The sequence below is a fragment of the Balaenoptera acutorostrata genome, chromosome 4, assembly GCF_949987535.1.
Source record: "Balaenoptera acutorostrata chromosome 4, mBalAcu1.1, whole genome shotgun sequence".
NCBI lineage: Eukaryota > Metazoa > Chordata > Mammalia > Artiodactyla > Balaenopteridae > Balaenoptera > Balaenoptera acutorostrata.
Window position 1 is genome coordinate 151,532,843 of NC_080067.1, and position 22,548 is coordinate 151,555,390.

At 45.6% G+C, this 22,548-nt stretch overlaps 1 protein-coding gene across 3 annotated transcripts in view; it reads right to left on the minus strand.

Annotated features, from left to right (window-relative positions):
* Window positions 1-22,548, minus strand: part of LSS (lanosterol synthase) — a 40,748-nt gene that overhangs the window by 7,941 nt on the left and 10,259 nt on the right. For all 3 annotated transcript variants that reach the window (XR_009008180.1, XM_057545578.1, XM_057545577.1), the window contains exons 10-17: window positions 21,715-21,812; window positions 21,430-21,457; window positions 19,710-19,766; window positions 19,016-19,087; window positions 18,721-18,771; window positions 18,021-18,170; window positions 17,519-17,615; window positions 16,630-16,735 (exon numbers count right to left, since the gene is read on the minus strand). Coding sequence is in view for 2 of the 3 variants with exons in the window: in XM_057545578.1 (XP_057401561.1) it covers window positions 16,630-16,735; window positions 17,519-17,615; window positions 18,021-18,170; window positions 18,721-18,771; window positions 19,016-19,087; window positions 19,710-19,766; window positions 21,430-21,457; window positions 21,715-21,812 (659 nt within the window). In the remaining variant the exon portion in view is untranslated. The remainder of the gene's footprint in view (window positions 1-16,629; window positions 16,736-17,518; window positions 17,616-18,020; window positions 18,171-18,720; window positions 18,772-19,015; window positions 19,088-19,709; window positions 19,767-21,429; window positions 21,458-21,714; window positions 21,813-22,548) is intronic.

The following is a 22,548-nucleotide window of genomic DNA, read 5'->3' on the forward strand; positions in this document are numbered from 1 at the left end:
ATACAAAAGACAACTGTTTTCCTACCAGCAATGAACAATTAGATTCTGAAATTAAAATCACAATACCAATTATGTTAGCACCAAAAAAATTTTTAAATACTTAGGTATAAATCGAAAAAAATATATACAAGATCTATAAGAGGGAAACTATAAAATTATGATAAAGAATCAAAAGATCTTCCCAACTTGATCTATATATGCAACACAATCTCAATCAAAATTTCAGCAAATCATTTCATAGATATCAACAGATTCCAAAGTTTTATGCAGAGGCAAAAGAACCAGAATAGAAAACACACTATTTAACGGAAATAAAGTTGGAAGACTGACACTACCCGACTTAACTGTAAAGCTACGGTCATCAGGACTGTGTGGTATCAGTGAAAGAATACACAGATAGATCAATGGAGCAGAATAGACAGCCCAGAAACAGACCCACACAAATACAGTCAAGTAATCGTTGGCAAAGGAGCAAAGGCAATCCAATGCAGAAAGGAGAGTCTCTGTGACAAATGGTAATAGAACACCGAACATCACATAAAACATGAATATATCTACATACAGACCTTACACCCTTCACAAAAATTAACTCAGAATGAATCATAGACTTTGTGTTTTCATGTAAAACACAAGACTATAAAACTCCTAGAACATAAACATAGGAGAAACTCTAGGTGACCTTGGGTTTGGTGATAACTTCTTAGATATAACACTCCAATCACAATCTATGAAAGAAAACACTGATAGGCTGTACTTCATTAAAATGAAAAACTCCAGCTCTGCAGAAGACATTGTCGACAGAATGAAAGTGTAAGGAGCTCTTTTGCCCCTTTCCTGTTTGCCCATTTCTGTTGCCCTCAAACCTTACAGAAATCAGGTCACTAGGTGACATTCAACCTAACTCCTGACTCATGCTCTACTGAATGCACACCATGCCTTGCCTAACCTGTCGGTCCTTTCCCTAGACGAAAAGAAGTAGGAATTAAGAACTGAGCAGTTAAAGAGTGACTAGCTGTCTACCCCCAGCAGCCCCCTTAGCAATCCTGCAGGCAGGCCGCGTGGGCAAGACAACATCTGAAGAAAGCTCATGAGGAGTCAGCCAGCCTGCACGCAAGGAGAGGACACAGAGCTTGACCTCCTGCCTTGACGGTTCACTGAGATTCTTTCCCTTTTTCCCCTTTAAAATCTGTCAGGGCTGAGCAGAATCTTTGGAGTTGATTCGGGGGACATGAGCCCACCTTCTCCCCACATTGCCAGCCTTCTGATTAAAGCAACCTTTCCTTTCTACCAACACTTGCCTCTCAAGTATTGGCTTTTGAGCAGAGAGCAGCCAGACCTGAGCTTGCCACAGACTGACAGAAAATCTTTGTAAAATACATAGCTGACAAAGGGTTGCTATTTAAAATATACAAGGTACTTCTAAAACTCAACAGTAAGACAACAACACACATTTTAAATGTGCAAAAGATCTGAATACACACCTCACCAAAGATATACACACGGCAAACAGATACATGAAAAGATGTTCAGCATTATACGTCATTAGGAAATCACAAATTAAAACAATGAGATACCACTACACACCTATCAGAATGGCCAAAATCCGGAACACTGACAGCACCAAATGCTGGCGAGGATGTGGAGCAACAGGAACTCTCATTCACTGCTGGTGGGAATGCAGAATGGTGCAGCCACTTTGGAAGACAGTTTGACGGTATCTTACAAAACTAATATTCTCTTACCATATGAGCCAACCATATGCTCTTTGGTATTTACTCAAATGAGCTGAAAACATGTCCACACAAAAACCTGCACAGGAATAATTTATAGCAGGTTTATTCATAGTGCTAAAACTTGGAAGCAACCAAGATGTCCTTCAATAGGCAATGGATAAACAAACTGGTACATGAAGATATGAAGAAACTTTACATGCATATTACTAAGTGAAAGAAGCCAATCTGAAAAGGCTACAGACTGTATGATTCTAACTATATGACATTCTGGAGTGGTTCCCAGGGGATGGGTGAGGGGGGAGCACGAATAGGCGGATCATGGAGGATTTTAAGAGCAGTGAAACTATTCTGTATGATATAGAGTAATGATGGACACATGTTGTATACATTTGTCAAAACCCACGGAACGTACAACACAAAGAGTGAATCTGAACGTAAACTATGGACTTTGGATGATAATAATGTATCAATATTGGCTCATCGATTGTATTTAAAAAGTACCAAATTAATGCAAGATATTAATAACAGGGGAAATGGGGTGGGAGGGGGAGCGAAATGGCTAAACAGGAACTCCCTATGCCATCTTTCTGTAAACCTAAAACTGCTCATAAGACAAAGTGTATTAATTTTTTTAAGTTTAGCAGATTGTCTAGCTATAAGATCAATATCAAAATCAATTGAAGAGGCTCCTGGAAAGATGGCAGAACAGGCAGCACTGGGAACCCCTGTCCCACCTGGACAACTACTGCACAGGCAGAATGTGCCCGATGTAACTATTCTGGAAGTCTGCAGACTGCAGACTGTTGAAGGCTTGCAACTCCAGCATTCTGCAGGACCTAGGGTGGGCAAAAAGGACCCTATCCTCCAAAAACTGGGAATCTGCTCTGAATGATGCTTCTGATCACAGAGGAGTAGGCAGAGAGGCAGGAGGCCACGGCTGCTGCACCTGCCCCCAACTGTTCCAGCCCCTGCCCTTCTGGCTGAAGTTGACTTTCAGGGGATTTAAATGCTATTCACAGTAGCATTACTCACAATGGCTAAAATGTGGAAGCAACCTAAGTGTCGACCATAGATGAACGGATAAGCAAAATGTGCTTCATCCATACAGTGGAATATTATTCAGCTTTTAAATGGAATGAAGAACTAATAATACCTGCTATAACGTGCATGAAACTTGAGGATATTACTCTCAGCGAAATAAGCCAGACACGAAAAGACAAATATTATATGATTCCACTTACACACAGTACTTAGAGTAGTCAAAATCACAGAGACAGAAAATAGAATAGTGGTTGCCAGGGGCTGGGAAGAGTCGGGAAATGGGAGTTATTGTTCAACGGGTATCAGTTTTACAAGATGAAAAGAGTTATGGGGATGGATGGTGGTGATGGTTGCACAACAATGTGAATGTATTTAACACCACTGGATTGTACACTTAAAAATGGCTAAGATAGTAAATTTTATGTTACATGTATTTTAACACAAGAAAAAAAAATCAGTAGCATAAGAATCCGTGAGTCCACACTAACAAATAAGCAAATAAGTAAACAGGGGCAAAGCAAAGCTTTTAATAGAACACCAACTAATACATATGAAAGGAATGACAATTTTGCAATCGTTATATGAATAACTGATGCAAGCAAGAATCATCATCAGGTGCTAAAACTAATGGGTAGAAGTTTGATGAGAAACAGGATATTTACATAGTTTAAAACCTTCTCCCCGAGAGGGCAGACAGCAGAAGCAAGAAGAACTACAATCCTGCAGCCTGTGGAACAAAAACCACATTCACAGAAAGATAGACAAGATGAAAAGGCAGAGGGCTATGTACCAGATGAAGGAACAAGATAAAACCCCAGAAAAACGACTAAATGAAGTGGAGATAGGCAACCTTCCAGAAAAAGAATTCAGAATAATGATAGTGAAGATGATTCAGGACCTCGGAAAAAGAATGGAGGCAAAGATCGAGAAGATGCAAGAAATGTTTAACAAAGACCTAGAAGAATTAAAGAACAAACAAACAGAGATGAACAATACAATAACTGAAATGAAAACACTAGAAGGAATCAATAGCAGAATAACTGAGGCAGAAGAACGGATAAGTGACCTGGAAGACAGAATGGTGGAATTCACTGCTGCAGAACAGAATAAAGAAAAAACAATGAAAAGAAATGAAGACAGCCTGAGAGACCTCTGGGACAACGTTAAACACAACAACATTCGCATTATAGGGGTCCCAGACGGAGAAGAGAGAAAGGACCAGAGAAAATATTTGAAGAGATTATAGTCAAAAACTTCCCTAACATGGGAAAGGAAATAGCCACCCAGGTCCAGGAAGTGCAGCGAGTCCCATACAGGATAAACCCAAGGAGAAACACGCCGAGACACATAGTAATCAAAGTGGCAAAAATTAAAGACAAAGAAAAATTATTGAAAGCAGCAAGGGAAAAACGACAAATAACATACAAGGGAACTCCCATAAGGTTAACAGCTGATTTCTCAGCAGAAACTCTACAAGCCAGAAGGGAGTGGCATGACATACTTAAAGTGATGAAAGGGAATAACCTACAACCAAGACTACTCTACCTAGCACGGATCTCATTCAGATTCGATGGAGAAATCAAAAAATCAAAAAATCAAAAGCTTTACAGACAAGCAAAAGCTAAGAGAATTCAGCACCACCAAACCAGCTCTACAACAAATGCTAAAGGAACTTCTCTAAGTGGGAAACACAAGAGAAGAAAAGGACCTACAAAAACAAACCCAAAACAATTAAGAAACTGGTAGTAGGAACATAACATATTGATAATTACCTTAAACGTGAATGGATTAATGCTCCAACCAAAAGACACAGGCTTGCTGAATGGATACAAAAACAAGACCCATCTATATGCTGTCTACAAGAGACCCACTTAGATTTAATTGATATTTATAGATTTAATTGATAGATAGATTTAATTGATAGATAGATTTAATTGATAGATTTAATTGATATTTATAGCACATTCCATCCAAAAACAGCAGATTACACTTTCTTCTCAAGTTTTGGAAGTCCTAGCCATGGCAATCAGAGAAGAAGAAGAAATAAAAGGAATACAAATTGGAAAAGAAGTAAAACTGTCACTGTTTGCAGATGACATGATATTATATATAGAGAACCCTAAAAATGCCACCAGAAAACTACTAGAGCTAATCAATGATTTTGGTAAAGTTGCAGGATACAAAATTAATGCACAGAAATCTCTTGCATTCAAATACACTAATGATGAAAAATCTGAAAGAGAAATTAAGGAAACACTCCCATTTACCACTGCAACAAAAAGAATAAAATACCCAGGAATAAACCTACCTACAGAGACAAAAGACCTGTATGCAGAAAACTATAAGACACTGATGAAAGAAATTAAAGATGATACAAACAGATGGAGAGATATACCATGTTCTTGGACTGGAAGAATCAACACTGTGAAAATGACTATACAACCCAAAGCAATCTACAGATTCAATGCAATCCCTATCAAATTACCAATGGCATTTTTTTACGGAACTAGAACAAAAAAAATCTTAAAATTTGTATGGAGACACAAAAGACCCCGAATAGCCAAAGCAGTCTTGAGGGAAAAAACGGAGTGGGAGGAATCAGACTCTCTGACTTCAGACTATACTACAAAGCTACAGTAATCAAGACAATATGGTACTGGCACAAAAACAGAAACATAGATCAATGGAACAGGATAGAAAGCACAGAGATAAACCCACACACCTATGGTCAATTAATCTATGACAAAGGAGGCAAGGAAATTCAATGGAGAAAAGACAGTCTCTTCAATAAGTGGTGCTGGGAAAACTGGACAGCTACATGTAAAGGAATGAAATTAGAACACTCCCTAACACCATACACAAAAATAAACTCAAAATGGATTTGAGACCTAAATGTAAGACCAGACACTATAAAACTCTTAAGAGGAAAACATAGGAAGAACACTCTTTGCCATAAATCACAGCAAGATCTTTTTTGATCCACCTCCTAGAGTAATAGAAATAAAAACAAAAGTAAACAAATGGGACTTAATGAAACTTAAAAGCTTTTGCACAGCAAAGGAAACCATAAACAAGACGAAAAGACAACCCTCAGAATGGGAGAAAATATTTGTGAACAAATCAACAGACAAAGGATTGATCTCCAAAACATATAAACAGCTCATGCAGCTCAATATTAAAGAAACAAACAACCTACTCCAAAAATGGGCAGAAGACCTAAATAGACATTTCTCCAAAGAAGACATACAGATGGCCAAGAAGCACATGAAAAGCTGCTCAACATCACTAATTATTAGAGAAGTGCAAATCAAAACTACAATGAGGTATCACCTCACACCAGTTAGAATGGGCATCATCAGAAAATCTACAAACAACAAATGCTGGAGAGGGTGTGGAGAAAAGGGAACCCTCTTGCACTGTTGGTGGGAATGTAAATTGATACAGCCACTATGGAGAACAGTATGGAGGTTCCTTAAAAAACTAAAATTAGAATTACCATATGATCCAGCAATCCCACTACTGGGCATATACCCAGAGAAAACCATAATTCAAAAAGACACATGCACCCCAATGTTCATTGCAGCACTATTTACAATAGCCAGGTCATGGAAGCAACCTAAATGCCCATCGACAGACGAATGGATAAAGAAGTTGTGGTACATATATACAATGGAATATTACTCGGCCATAAAAAGGAACGAAATTGGGTCATTTGTTGAGACGTGGATGGATCTAGAGACTGTCATACAGAGTGAAGTAAGTCAGAAGGAGAAAAACAAATATTGTATATTAACACATGTATGTGGAACCTAGAAAAATGGTACAGATGAACCGGTTTGCCAGGCAGAAGTTGAGACACAGATGTAGAGAACAAACGTATGGACATCAAGGGGGGAAAGCCGTGGGGGGGGTGGGGATGGTGGTGTGATGAATTGGGCGATTGGGATTGACCTGTATACACTGATGTGTATAAAATTGATGACTAATAAGAACCTGCTGTATAAAAAAATAAATAAAATAAAATTTCAAAAATTAAAAAAAAAAAAACTTTCTCCCATAAAGAAAAAAATATTAACTTTACAGTGGGGAAAACAAGTGGCCATCTCCTTAATCAAGCGGTCAGTGTTGACACACGCTTCCTAATATGATGCACTGAGAAGCCCCATCACTTTTGTTACTTTCCCGACAAAAATGTTTACTTTTATCACCTGAATCTTGTCATGGGCAAACACAGAAAAACATACATTGAGGACATTCTACAAAATAACTTGCCATATGCCTCAAAAATGTCAGTCATCAAACACAAGGAAAGACTAAAGAATTGTTCCAGGTTAAAGAACTAATACATGACAACTAAATACAATGACCCTGGATTAGACCTTGAGGAAAAATGTTTCTATAATCCACACCACTGGTACAACTACGACAATTGAAATAAGTTCTACAGATTAAATAATGGTATTATACCAATATTAATATTGTGACTCATATTTACCTAAGAGAATATCCTCATTAAAAAAAATACTAAAAGAAGCCACGACAATGAGAAGCCCGCGCACTGCAACGAAGAGTAGGCCCCGCTCACCGCAACTAGAGAAAGCCCTCGCACAGCAACAAAGACCCAACACAGCCATAAATAAATAAATAAATAAATAAATAAGTTTATTTTTAAAAAATACTAAAGTATTTAGGGATTAAGGTAATCACATTTGCAATTTACTTTCAAATGGTTCAAGAAAAAACATATATGGGAGGGAGTATGATGAAGGAAATACAGTAAAATGTTAAAGTGGAATTAATTAAAGAAGCTTCACCTAAAGCTGGAGTCAAGACAGGCCTGTAAGGGAAGTGCTCAGGCCCACCAGGCATCATCAATTACCCCAAACAGGAAAAAATGTCCCTCCACATCTCGGGCAGGAAGGTGTCCCTGCTCACTATCCAGCAGGAAGAAGAAAACTCTCTTTCCCACGACAGCCCAGCCAGAGACGGCAGCAGCCCATCAATGGGAAGCCTTCATACTCTGGATCCCCAACCCCTCCAACAGACTCTTTGGTTATCACAGCCCCTATACAAGCAAGTTCCCTTTCTTATTCTCTGGATTTTCCTGAGATCTGTCACAGTTCGCATGTCCCGAGTTGCAATTCCTCTGGCTATTCTGAATAAACTCACTTTTGCTGGTTAATTAACTGGCTATTATATTATTAAAGTTGACATTAACAACTGAGCAGTAGTTGGAAGAGGTAAATAGGAGTGCTTTTTACTTCTTTTATAACTTTCTTATAAGTTTGAAGTTAATGAAGAATTTCAAGTCAATCTAGTAAAATGGAATATCCCATATATGTATTACTAGAGTAACTGACACCCTCAAACTATACCTAAAAACACTCCTGGATAAATTAAAAATTTTAATATAACAAGTTAATATATTTGTTCAAAAAATAAAAACTTATGTTCAAACTCTCTAGAGGTAAAAATAATCAAGTAATTGGGGGAAAATATCTGTAACATAAGATAAAGAATTACTTATTGTGCTTAATAAACATGTAAGGCAAGAAGAAAAATCATCCCAGCAACAAAGTTGGAAAGGGTATGAATGGCAATTCATATGTGAAAGAAGAAACAGAAATGACCTATAAATGTCTGCAACGAATATTTTAGCTCAGTAATCTCCAAAGAAATACAAATGAAGTAAATCCACCAGAAAACTATCATAATTTACCTTCCAAAGCAGGAGTTTTTACACAATAACAACAGTTATTCTGTGCTTATCACATGCCAATCTCCCAGTGCTTTCGTGTGGTATCTCAATCCCGCCAGTTCCATGAGGCTGTACGACTGCCGCACGTGGCAGGGGGAGCCTGGGCAGGGGGGTGAAGTGACTGGACCAGGATCTCAGGCAGAGAAGGGGCAGGGTCAGGGGCATCCACCCAGACAGGCTGACTCCAAGCCCACACGGCTCTAGGGAAGAATAATGGCCCTGAACAAAGATTTAACAAGAGGATACTGGTTCAGGTTAAAATGGGGAAAAGCTGGAAAACAGCAATGACAATTCAGAAATAACCATTACAACTCATGTTGGAGGAGAATGCCAAATGACAAGGGAAGTTATCACCTGCTTTCAGGAACCTCAGAGTAAACAGAGCCAGTTACGTGAAAGGTGCACGGTGGAGATCAAACAGTCAGAACGCCCTCTTCTCAGGGGTGAGGAACGGCAGCTGGCTTTCTTCCTGGTGCTTTTGTGTATCGGCCAAGTCTCCTTCAAAGAGCATGCTTTACTTTTATTATAATAATTCTTAAAAAGATGATTAAGAAGGAAGGTCAATCCTGTGAGGGCATCTCTGAGGACAAGGTGGCCAGAGGAAAGGACCCCAGATCACACACACAGCACACAGCCAAGGGACCAGCCTGGCCTGGGTGACAAAAGGAAGACTAGACACAGTGCCCGCTAGTGCCCCCTTGTGGCTGCACCTCCTGCCAGAACAGACTGAAACCAGCAAAAACATGACTGGATACTCCTCCAATTGTTTTGGGAAATAAAGCAACATGCTCCTAAATAACTCATGGGCCAGAAAACTCACAATAGAAATAGAAAATGCTTTTAACTGAATGACACATCAAAACTTACATATAAACTTAAGTGTACATTTAAAAAGAAAGCCTGGGGCTTCCCTGGTGGTGCAGTGGTTGAGAATCTGCCTGCCAATGCAGGGGACACGGGTTCGAGCCCTGGTCTGGGAAGATCCCACATGCCGCGGAGCAGCTAGGTCCGTGAGCCACAATTGCGCGTCTGGAGCCTGTGCTCCGCAACAAGAGAGGCCGTGATAGTGAGAGGCCCGCGCACCGCGATGAAGAGTGGCCCCCGCTCGCAGCAGCTAGGGAGGGCCCTCGCACAGAAACGAAGACCCAACACAGCCAAAAATAAATAAATAAATAAATAATTTTTTTTAAAAAAAGAGAAAGCCTGAAAATCATTTATCTAAGCACCCATCGAAGAGAGCTTTCTCCTCTGTGGGAGGATTTACTGCAACTTCTTATTTTTCAAACACCGGTCGTAGACCATTGGTGAATTATGATTAACGTTTATTTAAATTGAAAATATACATATTATTTATACCTATATAAAGGGATAGTATACATCTTTAATTTTAGCTATACCTTATAGATACATTTATTAATAGTTCATTTATTATCTGTATGTAAGCAATAGTTTCAAAAAGTACAAAATAGGATGCACGCATGCCATATACTGAAGATAAGAAATACGTGTCCATTTATTACACTGCTGTCTCAGTTAGTTGTACGGTTTTATACACAAAGGTATGGGCACGATATACACTGCGTCTCTCACTAAGGAATGGCCCATCATGCTGGAAAACGGCCACTCCTACGCGACGGCAAACCGAGCAGCAGAAGCACCGCGCAGCCAGCGGGACAGGCCGGCCCGACCACAGCCACCCTTTCTGCCCTGTACACACAGCGATGGCTCCTCAAGGCCAGGCTGCAACCTCTCTGACAGGCTCAGGCTTTGCTGCCTTGCCTTTTCAGATTGCAGCCAGGGAGCAATCTTGTAACTACTTGCAAGCCTGGGAATTCTGGTGGCGTTTTCCCATACAGTTATAGCTCAGCCATCAGTTTAGAGGTTGTTCTCCATCCTTCAAATCTTTATTCTGCCTACTCAACAAAGAGCAACCCTCTTCAGCAGTGACGTGAGGATCCTGTAGCCCCTGCCTGTTCTATGCTTCCCAGTCTAGTAGAGCAACATTGGGATGAACCTGTAGACACCAGAGAATCTCATAATGTAATTTCCAGAAAGCATATATTTTATTTTAACTGTATTATGTAGAAAGAATTTATATTCATTTAATGTCATTCACAGGCAATTATGCTATCCTCTAAGAGTGAATGTGTCATTATTCTGTAACAACTTCCTTGCATCATTTTTTCTCTAGGTAAGCTTTGTAAGTTTTTGAAATTGAGAAAATAACATTTGAAGTAATAAAGTTGAAAAATCAGCATTTTTTTTAAAAAGAGGCTTTTTAAAAAAAATACAGACTGCTATAGAAGTTCCCTTGCCAAAACTGATTCATAAAAGAGCTAAGGTTTGTTTGTTTACAAAACTACTAGAAAATACAGATAAAAGAAAATGACTATATATGAAAAGTTGGATGTGTGTTTTCAGTAGAAGGTATGAGGGGGGACTTCCCTGGTGGCGCAGTGGCTAAGACTCCACGCTCCCAATGCAGGGGGCCCGGGTTCGATTCCTGGTCAGGGAACTAGATCTCACATGCATGCCACAACTGGAAGTTTGCATGCCACAACTAAGGAGCTTGCCTGCCGCAACTAAGGACCCAGGGAGCTGCAACTAAGACCCAGTGCAACCAAATAAATAAATAAATATTTTTTAAAAAGAGAAGGTATGAGGAATAAGGATGCATTTTTGTTGAAGGAAAAAAAGAAAGTAATTTTTTTCTAAGTAAAACGATTGTTCCAGAATAAGAAAGGAAAAAGACAGGACAAAACCTGAATGGATATAAAAAGTTGTAGGTTTATAGAAAAGGAATCTTGAGAAAGGAATTTTATGTGCAGTCACATTGACTAAGACTGCAATGGATTTATACAAGTTTTTAAACAAGGAAGAATTTTGTTGTTGTTGTTGTTTTTTGTTGTTGTTGTTGTTTTAATTTATTTTTGGCTGTGTTGGGTCCTCGTTGCTGTGCGAGGGCTTTCTCTACTTGCGGCTATAGGGGGCCACACCTTGTCGCAGTGCGCGGTCTTCCCATCGCAGTGGCCTCTCTCGTTGCGGAGCACAGGCTCTAGAGCGCAGCCTCAGTAGCTGTGGTGCACGGGCCCAGTTGCTCCACGGCATGTGGGATCCTCCCGGACCAGGGCTCGAACCCGTGTTCCCTGCATTGGCAGGGGGATTCCTAACCACTGCGCCACCAGGGAAGCCCCAGGGAAGAATTTTAATATCAAAATTACACTGGTTCTGGGACTTCCCTGGTGGCTCAGTGGTGGTTAAGAATCCGCCTGCCAATGCAGGGGACACGGGTTAGAGCCCTGGTCCGGGAAGATCCCACGTGCCGTGGAGCAACTAAGCCCGTGCGTCACAACTACTGAGCCTGTGCTCTGGAGCCCGTGAGCCACAACTACTGAGCCCGTGTGCCACAACTACCAAAGCCCGAGTGCCTAGAGCCCATGCTCCACAACAAGAGATGCCACCACAATGAGAAGCCCGCGCACCGCAATGAAGAGCAGCCCCCGCTCACTGCAACTAGAAAAAGCCCACACGCAGCAACAAAGACCCAACGCAGCCAAATATAAATTAAAAAAAAAAAAAATTACACTGGTACGAAATTAGAATTTGCTTTTCTCTATTAAAAGGATAGTTTTCTTAGATTATTGGTCTGCTCTTAATAAGAAAGGGTAAACAAATGTTTTTCTTTACCTTTAATGTAATATGTCTAGAAAACTAAGATTCTATGATTTGTCTTTATCAGGTCTTTGATTACTTAAGAAAACTGAGTCTTCTCTATTAAAACAGACACGCTTTTTTACAACTATGTAACTTTTCATATGTGTTAAATTTCATGGGAAGCATTTTCAAATAAGAAGTGATGCTGAACTTTTTTTAGGAAATATTTACGTGGAAATTATTAATAAATATTCCAGGACTTCCCTGGTGGCACAGTGGTTAAGAATCTGCCTGCCAATGCAGGGGACACGGGTTCGAGCCCTGGTCCAGGAAGATCCCACATGCCGCGAAGCAACTGAGCCCGTGCGCCACAACTACTGAGCTTGCACTCTAGAGCCCATGAGCCACAACTACTGAGCCCACGTGCCACAACTACTGAAGCCCATGTGCCTAGAGATCGTGCTCCACAAGAGAAGCCAGCACAAAGAGAAGCCTGCACACTGCAATGAAGAGTAGCCCCTGCTCGCCGCAACTAGAGAAAGCCTGTGCGCAGCAACAAAGACCCAACACAACCATAAATAAATAAATAAATAAATAAATTTATTGAAAAATAAGTAAATAAAACAAATATTCCAGAAATCATATGAAATTCCCAAAAATCTGGTATGCCCTGATATAATTCCAACTCTTTTCATTTACAAATAGCTATTGTTTGTCACTTGCAAACAGTTATTATTTTACTCTGATGCTTTTGCAAACATGTTCCTGCAAAAGTGCTTCATCTTCAAAGAGATTCATGGAAAAGGCCCTCACAAGTACTCTAGAATGTAGGCTTCTGATAACTGCTCATTCTTTAGCGTTCTATTTTCCAAAATTAAAGGACCCTTTTTCTCCTCTTTTAAGCTGTCTACAACTTACAGCAATTTAATAAACATTTATCTTTTTCTCCCTACCTGGTCCCTCAAGAATTCTGAAACTCCTATTAAATATTCTTATTTTTCATAACAATACATATTTGTAAAAGTTAAGTAAGAATCTGTTCTTGTAACAGGACACAACTGGACAAGTCCTTGTCTTGGCCTCTTAGCCTAAAGAGACTTTAAAGATCCAATATGAGATTCCTCGTGAAAAGTTCCAACGAAACAGATTTTAAAGAGCCTATATGGTCAGTCGCTATTCCTGCTGCACTTATATAAATAATCAGGCCAAGTTTATCGAAATTAGACTCGGTTATCTTTGATAGAAATGGAGGTGATTATAAAGAGAAAAATTATGTTTCAATAATACACCTTTATGTACATCAGATTCTAGTACCATTAATTGTCTTTTAAGTTTGTTTTCTAAGTGTAAACTGGACTGAATCCTGAATTCTTCTGATTTCCTCCAATATGTGGCTAGTTTGGAGAAACTAACATTTACAATTTTCTTCCACTCTTTTGATTTTTGAATCACTATGAAACTAAAACTGCCCTTTTCCCGAAGCCCTGCAAGCAAAAGCTGGACAACTTGATACACACTTCAACAGCTCATGTGAGGACGATCCTCATGCCTGTTGCTGTGTGGCCACTCAGAAAGATCACCAGAGACATTCACACTGAAAACCAGGAAAATCTGTCTAATTGCCACACTTGTCCTCACTGCATCTGAAGATGCTTAGAACCCAGCATCTAGAAATCATCTCAACTAGCTGCTCTCCAAACTCAGAAACTGAATTTATAATTTGCTTGAATTATTTACCATTGTTTTTCTTTTGTTTCCATAGAAATGCCTCTCATTGAATTACCTGATTGCACAGATCATATAGAGGTCTAATTTAGGTGGAAAGACAACTACGATGCTGCCTCCTGAAGTAAACACCCAAGGTGCATCCTGTCCTGAGGAACAGAGGACATGTGATTGCTGACACAGCATGTGCGCCTCCGTAAACAACTTTTAAAGTTTTTGTAGACTGACTTAGAAAGGTAATACCCGAATCTAATTATAACCCATTTGATTTATTTAATTGATTAAATTTGGGCTCTGGGAAATTTTTCAATCTTTTTTTTTTTTTTTTTTTTTTAAAGGATTTTCTTATTTATTTATTTATTTATTTATTTATTTTTGGCTGTGTTGGGTCTTCGGTTCGTGCGAGGGCTTTCTCCAGTTGCGGCAAGCGGGGGCCACTCTTCATCGCGGTGCGGGGACCGCTCTTCATCGCGGTGCGCGGGCCTTTCTCTATCGCGGCCCCTCCCGTCGCGGGGCACAGGCTCCAGACGCGCAGGCTCAGCAATTGTGGCTCACGGGCCCAGCTGCTCCGTGGCATGTGGGATCTTCCCAGACCAGGGCTCGAACCCGTGTCCCCTGCATTAGCAGGCAGATTCTCAACCACTGCGCCACCAGGGAAGCCCTCAATCTTGATTATTGTTCTTTTTATAGTCATCACGTTAATTTCGCAACAGTTTTAAATGCCTACCGGCAGCCACTCACATACCAAATGGTATCCATCAGATCAGACAACTGGATGAAATTTGCAATAACCACATGAATGACGAAGATGGTGACTACATGGCCCTCCAATCCGTCAATTCAACTAATGAAAACAGCAAATATGTGACTCTTCAGCCTGACTACACCAACGGTGGAGAGAGAGAATAACACTACATTGGTTGGTGATACTCTCAGCCGGCTGAGACAATGACCAAAAGGGGGAACTGTTAAAATCAAAACCAGAGCCCAGCCTCGAAAATTCCCTGAGCAGACAAAACCAGTTTAATCATACAAACAAAGGCTAATTTAGCTTATTTTGCAAGACTAACTTGACCTGGGTCATTTCTTGTTTACACCTCTGGAAATCATAAAGAAAACTTGAACTGCTTCCCAAGGTTGATACGAGGTAATCACTGAAAATTCTAATATTGTAACCAGTCACTGTGAAGAATAAACAGTTACTGCTTTCTCACAATATAAGCTCTTTATAACAATATATACCCGAGCCTCATTCAATGTTTTGGTTTGTGCACTCCTGGTTTGCAAACTGTCTTTGTGGTGTGTGCATGATAAATTTTTACTAATGATTCACTGGCTTTACTTTTAGCTATTTATGAACCTTTGACAAAATCCTAAACAAAATACTTATCAAATTGAATCCAACAATATATAAAAAGTAAAGCACATCATGACCAAGCTGAATCTATACCAGGTTTACCAAGAGCCATGAAACAACAGAATCATACAAGGATGAAGGAAAATCTACAAAAACTGCACAGAAGCCCCATAACACAGCAAGTCCACATCTACATCCTCAAGAAATGGGAACCTCTGTGCCCCAAAACACAAGTGTGAGATTGTTCACAGCAGGATGATTCATAATAACCCACTGAGAGGCCCTGAAGGATATATGACAAGCACACGCATAAACAAAGTGTGGCATCTGCATTCGACAGTGGAGAGAGACAGACGTGGGATTCCACGTTGGGATCACAGTGGGCAGAGGAGAACCAGGAGGGGAGCTTCTGGTAATGTGTTTGCCTGACGTGGTCACATGGGTGTGTCCACTTCATAATTAATCCAAGGGCTATATGTATGGTTTGTGTACTTCTCTAAACACGTGCCAGACTTCAACAGGAAAGGTTTATTTAAAAACTACCATTATTTGGACACAGGTGGAGCTGGGGGTACAGGCATACCTCATTCTATTGTGCTTTGCTTTACAGCACTTCACAGACACTGTGTTTTTTACAAACTGAAGGTTTTTGGCAACGCTGCATCGAGCAAGGCTATCAGTGCCATTGTTCCAACAGCATTTGCTCACTTCATGTCCCTATCACATTTTGGTAATTCTCACAGTATTTCAAACTTTTTCATTATTATTATATCTATTATGGTGATCTGTGATCAGTAATCTTTGATGTTACTATTACAAAAAGAATTTGACTTGAAGGCTCAGATGATGGTTAATATTTTTTAGCAATAAAATATTTTTAATTAAGATACGTACATCGTTTTCTTAGACATAATGCTATTGAACACTTAATAGACGACAATATAGTGTAAACGTAATTTTCATATGCCCTGGGAAACCAAAAATTCACGTGACTCACATTACTGTGACATTTGCAGTGGCTGGAATTGAACCCACAGTATCTCCTAGGTACACCTTTATGTGTCTTCTTTTAATGTTATTAAGAAGATGCAAAAACTAACTCATTTTTGTGTTATAACTGTGCTACTCTGATCCTCAATACACACATTTGATATACTTCAGGGCCTACAGCAGGATTCAGGAGCATCTGAAACCTCTTCCATTTTTAAATGAGCTTTATTCCAGAGCCCCCTGTCTGAGATGGGCCCCCGGCCTGAGCACCCCAAGTGAGCAAATGGCTTGCTCTCAATGACATCAAGGTTGCCTGATTTCTTGGCCCCATGCTGCGTGACTGAGCATCCCTGTGCCAAGGCCGCCCTTACCTGATCTCTCCGGCCCTGTGGTCTGGGAACTGCTTGTGGAAATGCTTCAGCGCCTGCATCACAGCCGAGGTGCACTCCACATATGTGTAGTCAATCATGATGTCCCCTGGGAAAGAAAAGGAAAGCGTGAGGAATGTGAAGTTCACCTCAGCTGCCCAATTTGGCAATTCAGGCCAAACCGTGACACAGGAGAACGCCATAAAATGCAGAGCCTGTACAACACATCACAAGCCTGACCATCCTCCAAAGGAAAGGAGGAAGCGTCACCAGCGACCAGCCGGTGACATGGCCACCAGGTGGGAGGGAGGCACCTACACAGGTGACCCGGAGGCCCATCTGTGCTGCAGGACAGCCAGGTCAGTGGGAGGGTAAAAGAGAAGCACACAACAGCAGAGCTGCACCCCACCCTGAGAAGGCCTCCACAGGAGTACATCTGCCAGTTACAGGAGCCTGACAAATGTAGACCCGGAAGGAGGGTACAGGGGCGCACACAGACGCAGCAGGAGGACACAGGCGAGCGGGTCCCCACTGTCACCTCCCTGTGAGGAGCTGTGGGCTCCATGAGGAGCACTCAGGAGACAGGCCGGCCTCTATGGAAGACAGAGCAGGAGCCGGCCCAGGCTTGGGCCAGAGAGCCGGTGTGAATCCCACCCACCTCCGAGAGGCAGACTGCAGCTTTTCTATCCACAACCAGGGTCACCGCACCCTGCGAAGTCGAGAAGCATGGAACACTCTGGTGCCTGGGGGCTCCTTAGAGCATCCGCCCACATCTGCCAGAACACTTGTTGGCACTGCCCCCCGCCAGGGGAAAGAGCTCCAGGCTCTGGCGGGAGATCCGGCCTCAGGCACGTGGGGCCCCTGAGTCTGCGGCAACTGGCCGACCACTCACCGAAGATCTCCGAGGGGTTCAGAAGCTCCAGAAGGTGTCCCCCACGCTTGGTCTCGTAGGTGGCAAACCCTCCATCGGGGTTTCTCATGCTCAGCAACTAAAACCAGAGGGAACATCCTGAGAATTCGCCCATGCGCTGAGCACATGCAAGTGCCCACAGGCTGTGGCACAGCTTTCTAGAAACACCCCAAGGCTAGGAACCAAGGAGCAGGGATGGGAAACAGGGAGCCGGTTTTCATGTTAAACCAGGACCCTCAGGCGCCCAGAACAGTGGGCTGCAACCTTTATCAACCAGGTACTCCGTGACCACCCGGGACCACTCCCCGGCACGTGCATGCTTACCACTTATAAAGCACACGTGCGCCACCAAACTATGTGATCTCCGTCGTAAAAATCGGACAAAACTTGGGTGTGCTAAGAGGGTCTGTGGTGGGATGGCCAAGACTCCACGTGCACAGCGCCCTCGGCTGTGCGACCAGAGTCCCACACTCAGCAGCCTCACCACAGCGACAGCATCGAAGAGCCGCTCTCGTGGGACGTGCTTGGTGACAAAGGGACACTTTTCCTGCAGGAGAAGGAGGGACTTCAAGGCCTCAGCAGTGCAGTCGGCAACAATCCAGCCACAGTCCAGTGTGCTGAAGGAGAAGCCGCCCTGGAAAGTGTGGGGCTGTAAGGGTGGAGGCCAAGCCCACACCTGGCCACCCCAGGCCATGGCGCCTCGCACGCCTGCACAGAGCCGAGGCCCATCCACAGCGGAGGCACAGCCACAGCCCCAAGCCACACACACGTGGACGGCCTCCAACTTCCAGCACAAGGACTGCAGCCTCTGCCCGTCACCGCCTTCAGGCTCTACTGCGGGACAGGCACAAGCAACCCGCTGTGAGAACGCACCATGGCCACGTTCGCGCCCCCACGCGCTGCAAGAACTGCCCTCCCCACTCCTCCCCTCATCACTGTCATTCATGTTCTGACAGCTTATTTAATGCCTGCACGTGCTGCTGAGTGCACACAGTGTGTGACATGGTGGGGTGAAGCCCACATAGCTCAGCTACTGCATTTATGCACAACTCTTCAGTCAGGAATATCTTGGGTACATCGGTGGAACCCCACACTGTGCCTCTATCAGAACAGGAAGCCGAGGAGAGAGCCCTCCTTGAGGGCAAGGCCCAGCTAACCGGGGTGCGTAGGGTTGGCCGCAGTACCTTGCTCATCTGGCGGTAGTACTTCTGGTAGTCGGGGAGGTTGTCTGGGACCTGGTGAGCATCCAAGGGGCAGGAGGGAACACATCACCACCATAGTACGCAGACACCGGGCAGGGAGGGGCCAGCACAGCAGGACATGCGGGGACCCAGTGCCGCCGCCCTCTCGGTCACCAGTGCCAGTGGGAACCCTCCAGGCAGCACCCACGTGGCCCACTGCCCCCACCCACAATCAGGGCACGCCCTGGGCTGGAGGGGCACCCCGCCTGTGCGAGGCACGGACCAGGCCTGGTCTCACCTGCGAGACCCGGAGATACTCATGCGCCTTCTGCAGGCAGGACGAAAACTCTGGCCTGTGTTGTGCACCCGCCTGGGAAAGAGCAGGGGGTGAGCCGCTAGCCGGCACATGCCTGCACGCGTGGCTGGTCCCTGGACAACCCTGGTGATACCCGGCCACCACTGGGAACCAGGAGCAAACCCACCCAAGTCTCGGGGCGCTCGGGTTTCTGCCGCCAAGTCAGAAAGACACGGTGGAGCGACAGCAGAAGAGATGGTCCACACCACCCTAGCCCCAGCCCCAGCCTGTGCCCACAGGGTCCCTGCCCATCTAAGGCAGGCCCCCATGTGGCCCAGACTCCTCCCCAAATCCTGCCAACCTCATTCCCACCAGCATAAAAACACCCTCCTATTTCTCTCTAGTACGTGCTCAAAAGTATCCGTAGTGAGCAATTTGAGCACTGAGAAGAGCCTGGAGCCACTCCCCCTTACAGAAGAGCCCAGCACCTCGTCACCTCGGGAACAGCCCTCACAAGCTCCTTGCCCCTGAAGACTTCAAGCCAGCCCCACACCTAGAGCTGCCAGGCAAGACCACTGTCTCGGAGCCCAGGTAAGCAAAGGGTCAGGGCCGGCAGGTGCCGTGTCCGGTTGGATGCAGGGGTGGACACACGGGAAGGGCAGACGGAGGCTGGAGAATGAGCGACAGAGCCACATACCTCCAGCAGAGCCTGGATGGCGAACGCGGTGTCCCAGATCTGCGAGCCATTGGTACCCTGTGCAGAGGGAACAGCATTACAGCAGCCACCTCCCACCCCCACCCCAACTTCCCAGATCCGATGGGTGCCTAGAGGGCCAAGGAAGGGTGCAGGGGCTTCCACCAGCTCCTACAAAGAGGTAGGAGCCCAGCCGACTCCTCACCCCAGGCTCTGGGCTCTGTACCCCTAAAGCCCACGAGGCCCTGAGAGGAGCTGGTCCTGCAAGGAGACGTGGGTCAGGCAGCCCCACCTGCCGTCACCAGGCCACCAGCCAGGACAGGGCTCCTCAGAGCACTTCCAGGATTTGGATGAGCACCGCCATGGCCTCCACTGCTTACCCACTGGCACGGAGCCCAGACCAATCGGTGGCACTAAGGGACACGAGACACTGCAGCCTGGCGGGACAATGTGTGGGAAGGACACACACAGCGCCTGGCCAAAAAGACCTGAACCGGATCAAGCCTCAGGGCCTAACCGCCAGTTTGCAGAAAATCTGGGTTGCAGAGCAGGCAGAAGGTAGACACGCTAGGAACAAATGACCCAGGAGAGAAGGGCACCGGGAGATTGTAGGACAAAGGTGACATCAAGGATCAGCCTCCCGGATTGAATCCTGATACCAGTGAACACACAGCAAAACCCCACCGGGGGCTGCCGTGAACCCAGTGGGGACGGCACGGCAGTTCTGCCAGAACCAGAAGCCCTTGTAAGCTCCAGGGCTGGAGGTGTCAAAGGGGGTGGGGACCACATGAGGGCTCGTCACCCTCCTGCACTTCACGTGTTTCAGGAGTCTTTTCACACGAGACTGGCGGCGTGGGGGCCAGGGAGCTGCAAGTGGGGCTCAAGTGTGCTTGGCAAGGGCACCTGGGTGGGGGGGGGTCTGCACTGGGCGGGGCTGGGCCCACGTGCACTCATCCCAAAGGGCCCAGAGTTCAGTGTGACGCAAGGACATTGCTGGAGGCACCACATTTGCACACTGAGTGACAGGAGACAAAAGCCCTACAGCTCCTGGCTCGCTGACCCCAGGGCCCCTGCAGCCGGGACAGGACCAGGTCAGCCCAGGCTGCCCAGTGACCCAGGAGCCCCACCCCCAGGGACACGCACAGGACGTAAGCTGGGGGAACAACATCTACAACATCCAGACACTGGAAACCAGCAAACAGTACAAAACAGAGGTGCAGTGTACGCGGAGAGGGGCCACAGGGAGTGCGTCTCAGGACTCTGAAGGGGGTACCTCTGGGATGCTCAGCTCGGGGCAGCAGAGGGCACGGGTTCTGCTCTGACCACATCCTGCTGCTGTCCTGACCCCACTAACCAGACCCAGCATACGAGCTGTGAGATCAGCTGTCCAGCAGCACTTGGGCTGGCATCTGAGAACCACCGTGGCCCTCGTCCCCCCGCCGAGCTGCAGCTCTGAATGACTTTGGTGTACAGACTGCTCCCATGGTGAGGCTGCAGGCCCTCAGCTCTCCCACCACCCCCCAGGGCCTGTCAGCATCCCTGCCAGACAGCACACACCCAGGAGGTGCCCGGCGGTGCCCCTCAGATGCGGGACAAGGGGCACCTGCAGCCACTCCCCACACGCTGACAGAACATGTCAGGAGGAGTGACTTGGGATCTTAACAAACCCAAAAGGCAGGAACGGTTGCAAGGAAACAAGCAGCTGTGGCCCTACAGCCCTTACCTGCACTTTCATGCCATCGAGGCCCAGCCTGCGAGGAGAAGAGCCCAGGTCAGGGAGCACAGGGCAGAGCCGTAAGTCAGGGGCCCAGAGCCCGTGTCCCAAGAGCAATGCACCCAAGCAGCAGGGGACACGTGAGGACAGCTCCCACCCCCCACCCAGCTGTGTGGAGGGCCCACCAGGGGAAGAGGCCTCCCTCAAACACAGAATTCCCTGCATGGGACACGCTGGCCTTCAGGCTCTCAGCCACGCCCTTCCCAAGGGCCACGCCCTCCCCGCCACACTCACCAGAGGTAATCGGGAATCCTGGACAAGTGCTCCTGGAAGGCAGAGGAGGCCGGCCCTTCCCTGTGCCAGCACGCAAGCATGTTGATGGTTTTCGAGATCTGGAGGAGACAGCCCTGTCAGGGCTCTGCTCCACACCTGCCGGGGTTCCCGGGCCTGAGGGCCGCAGCCCTACCCCAGCGAGGCCCCAGCACGGCCTTGCTGCAGGCCAGGCCTTCTGTTCTAACCACTTTCCCAAGCACTCACTGCTACCAGGCTGCAGCCCTGCCCTGGGAAAGGTGGGAATGGGCCAAGGCACATGTGCCAAGGAGGGAGGGGGACGGCAGCAGGGCAAAGACAGGGTGACCCATAGAGGTGACGGGAGCCCAGCCAGCTAGTGAGCAGAACCGCCACGAGGGTGACGGGCAAGGCGGGGACCCGAGCGGGCACGTGGGTTGTGGTGTGTCCTGAGCTGCCTGAGGTAACTCAGGGAACAGAGGATAGGGCTGAGGGCCACGGGAGAGACGGAACGACTTGGAGGCGAGACCAGCGGCGCAGGGCCTGACTGCTCAGAGCAGATGTTCTAGAGGCCCAGCCCTCCCACCCCGGGACCTCCTAGGCCAAGGTCCGATTACAGCGCATTTCTAACTTGCTTTATGCAGCGTTAGGTCAGAGCCCACGCAGAATCCCCTGGTGCTGAAAGGGAAACAACTGGCCCCTCGGTGGGGCGGTGGCAGTTGACGTCCCCCGGGTACCACCCGGCCTCGAAAACACCTGGGAGCAGGGTCACGCGTGGGGCTCACGGACACTGCGCCCACTGGGCTCACACAGAGAAGCCGTGGGCTGACCCAGCACGGC